This window comes from Trichinella spiralis (genome assembly GCF_000181795.1).
Source record: "Trichinella spiralis strain ISS 195 chromosome Unknown Scfld3406, whole genome shotgun sequence".
Taxonomy (NCBI): Eukaryota; Metazoa; Nematoda; class Enoplea; order Trichinellida; family Trichinellidae; genus Trichinella; species Trichinella spiralis.
The window spans coordinates 1-630 of NW_003530345.1; the positions used below are offsets into that span (position 1 = coordinate 1).

Genomic DNA, 630 nt, shown 5'->3' on the forward strand with positions numbered 1-630 from the left:
TAAATTGGCCAAAATGAATTCATTGTATTAAAAAAAGTTGAAACAATTGTCAGTTTTTTATACTTCAACTGGGAAATAAATTGGTTTTGATTTACTGCCGACTTGAACCAAGGGCAAATTTAGATACTTTAATGGCCCATAAACATCATGAAAATATTCCGCAACTGAAACTTCTTTTCCATCTCTTTCGAATTTCATCGATACTGCCGTACTGAGTATATCTTTAATATGATAAATTCGATCTTGATTTCGATGTGTTGTATGAATACAGACCCCTAAATTAATAAAAAAAAACAATTTTAAATATATTTCAAATATTCCAATGACGATTACCTTTCAATTCTGGTATCAACAAGCTCAAATGTTCTGGTTGAAGTTGAGTATTTGATCTAAGCTGATTTGGATGAAATTTTACTTCACGTTCATCACCATTCAATATGTCGCAAATCAAATTTATCAGTGGCTGACGCTTGTAAAAGCAACTGTGTGATACTAAAATCCATTTCAATTATTAAAATTTTTTCACAAAAATGAAAAACAATTTCCATCACACCATCAATATTAATTGCTGGTCCAAAAACAATCAACTACCCCCGCACAAATGAACAACCATCTCCACAAATCAATGCC

At 31.1% G+C, this 630-nt stretch overlaps 1 protein-coding gene across 1 annotated transcript; it reads right to left on the bottom strand.

Moving 5' to 3' along the window:
* Window positions 1-57: 57 nt before the first annotated feature.
* Tsp_14288 (putative protein argonaute) lies at window positions 58-613 on the bottom strand. The gene is made up of 3 exons (XM_003367943.1): window positions 592-613; window positions 334-492; window positions 58-275 (listed from the first exon to the last, which is right to left on the bottom strand). The coding sequence occupies exons 1-3, from the start codon at window positions 611-613 to the stop codon at window positions 58-60; spliced, it is 399 nt and encodes a 132-aa protein (XP_003367991.1).
* Window positions 614-630: the final 17 nt, after the last annotated feature.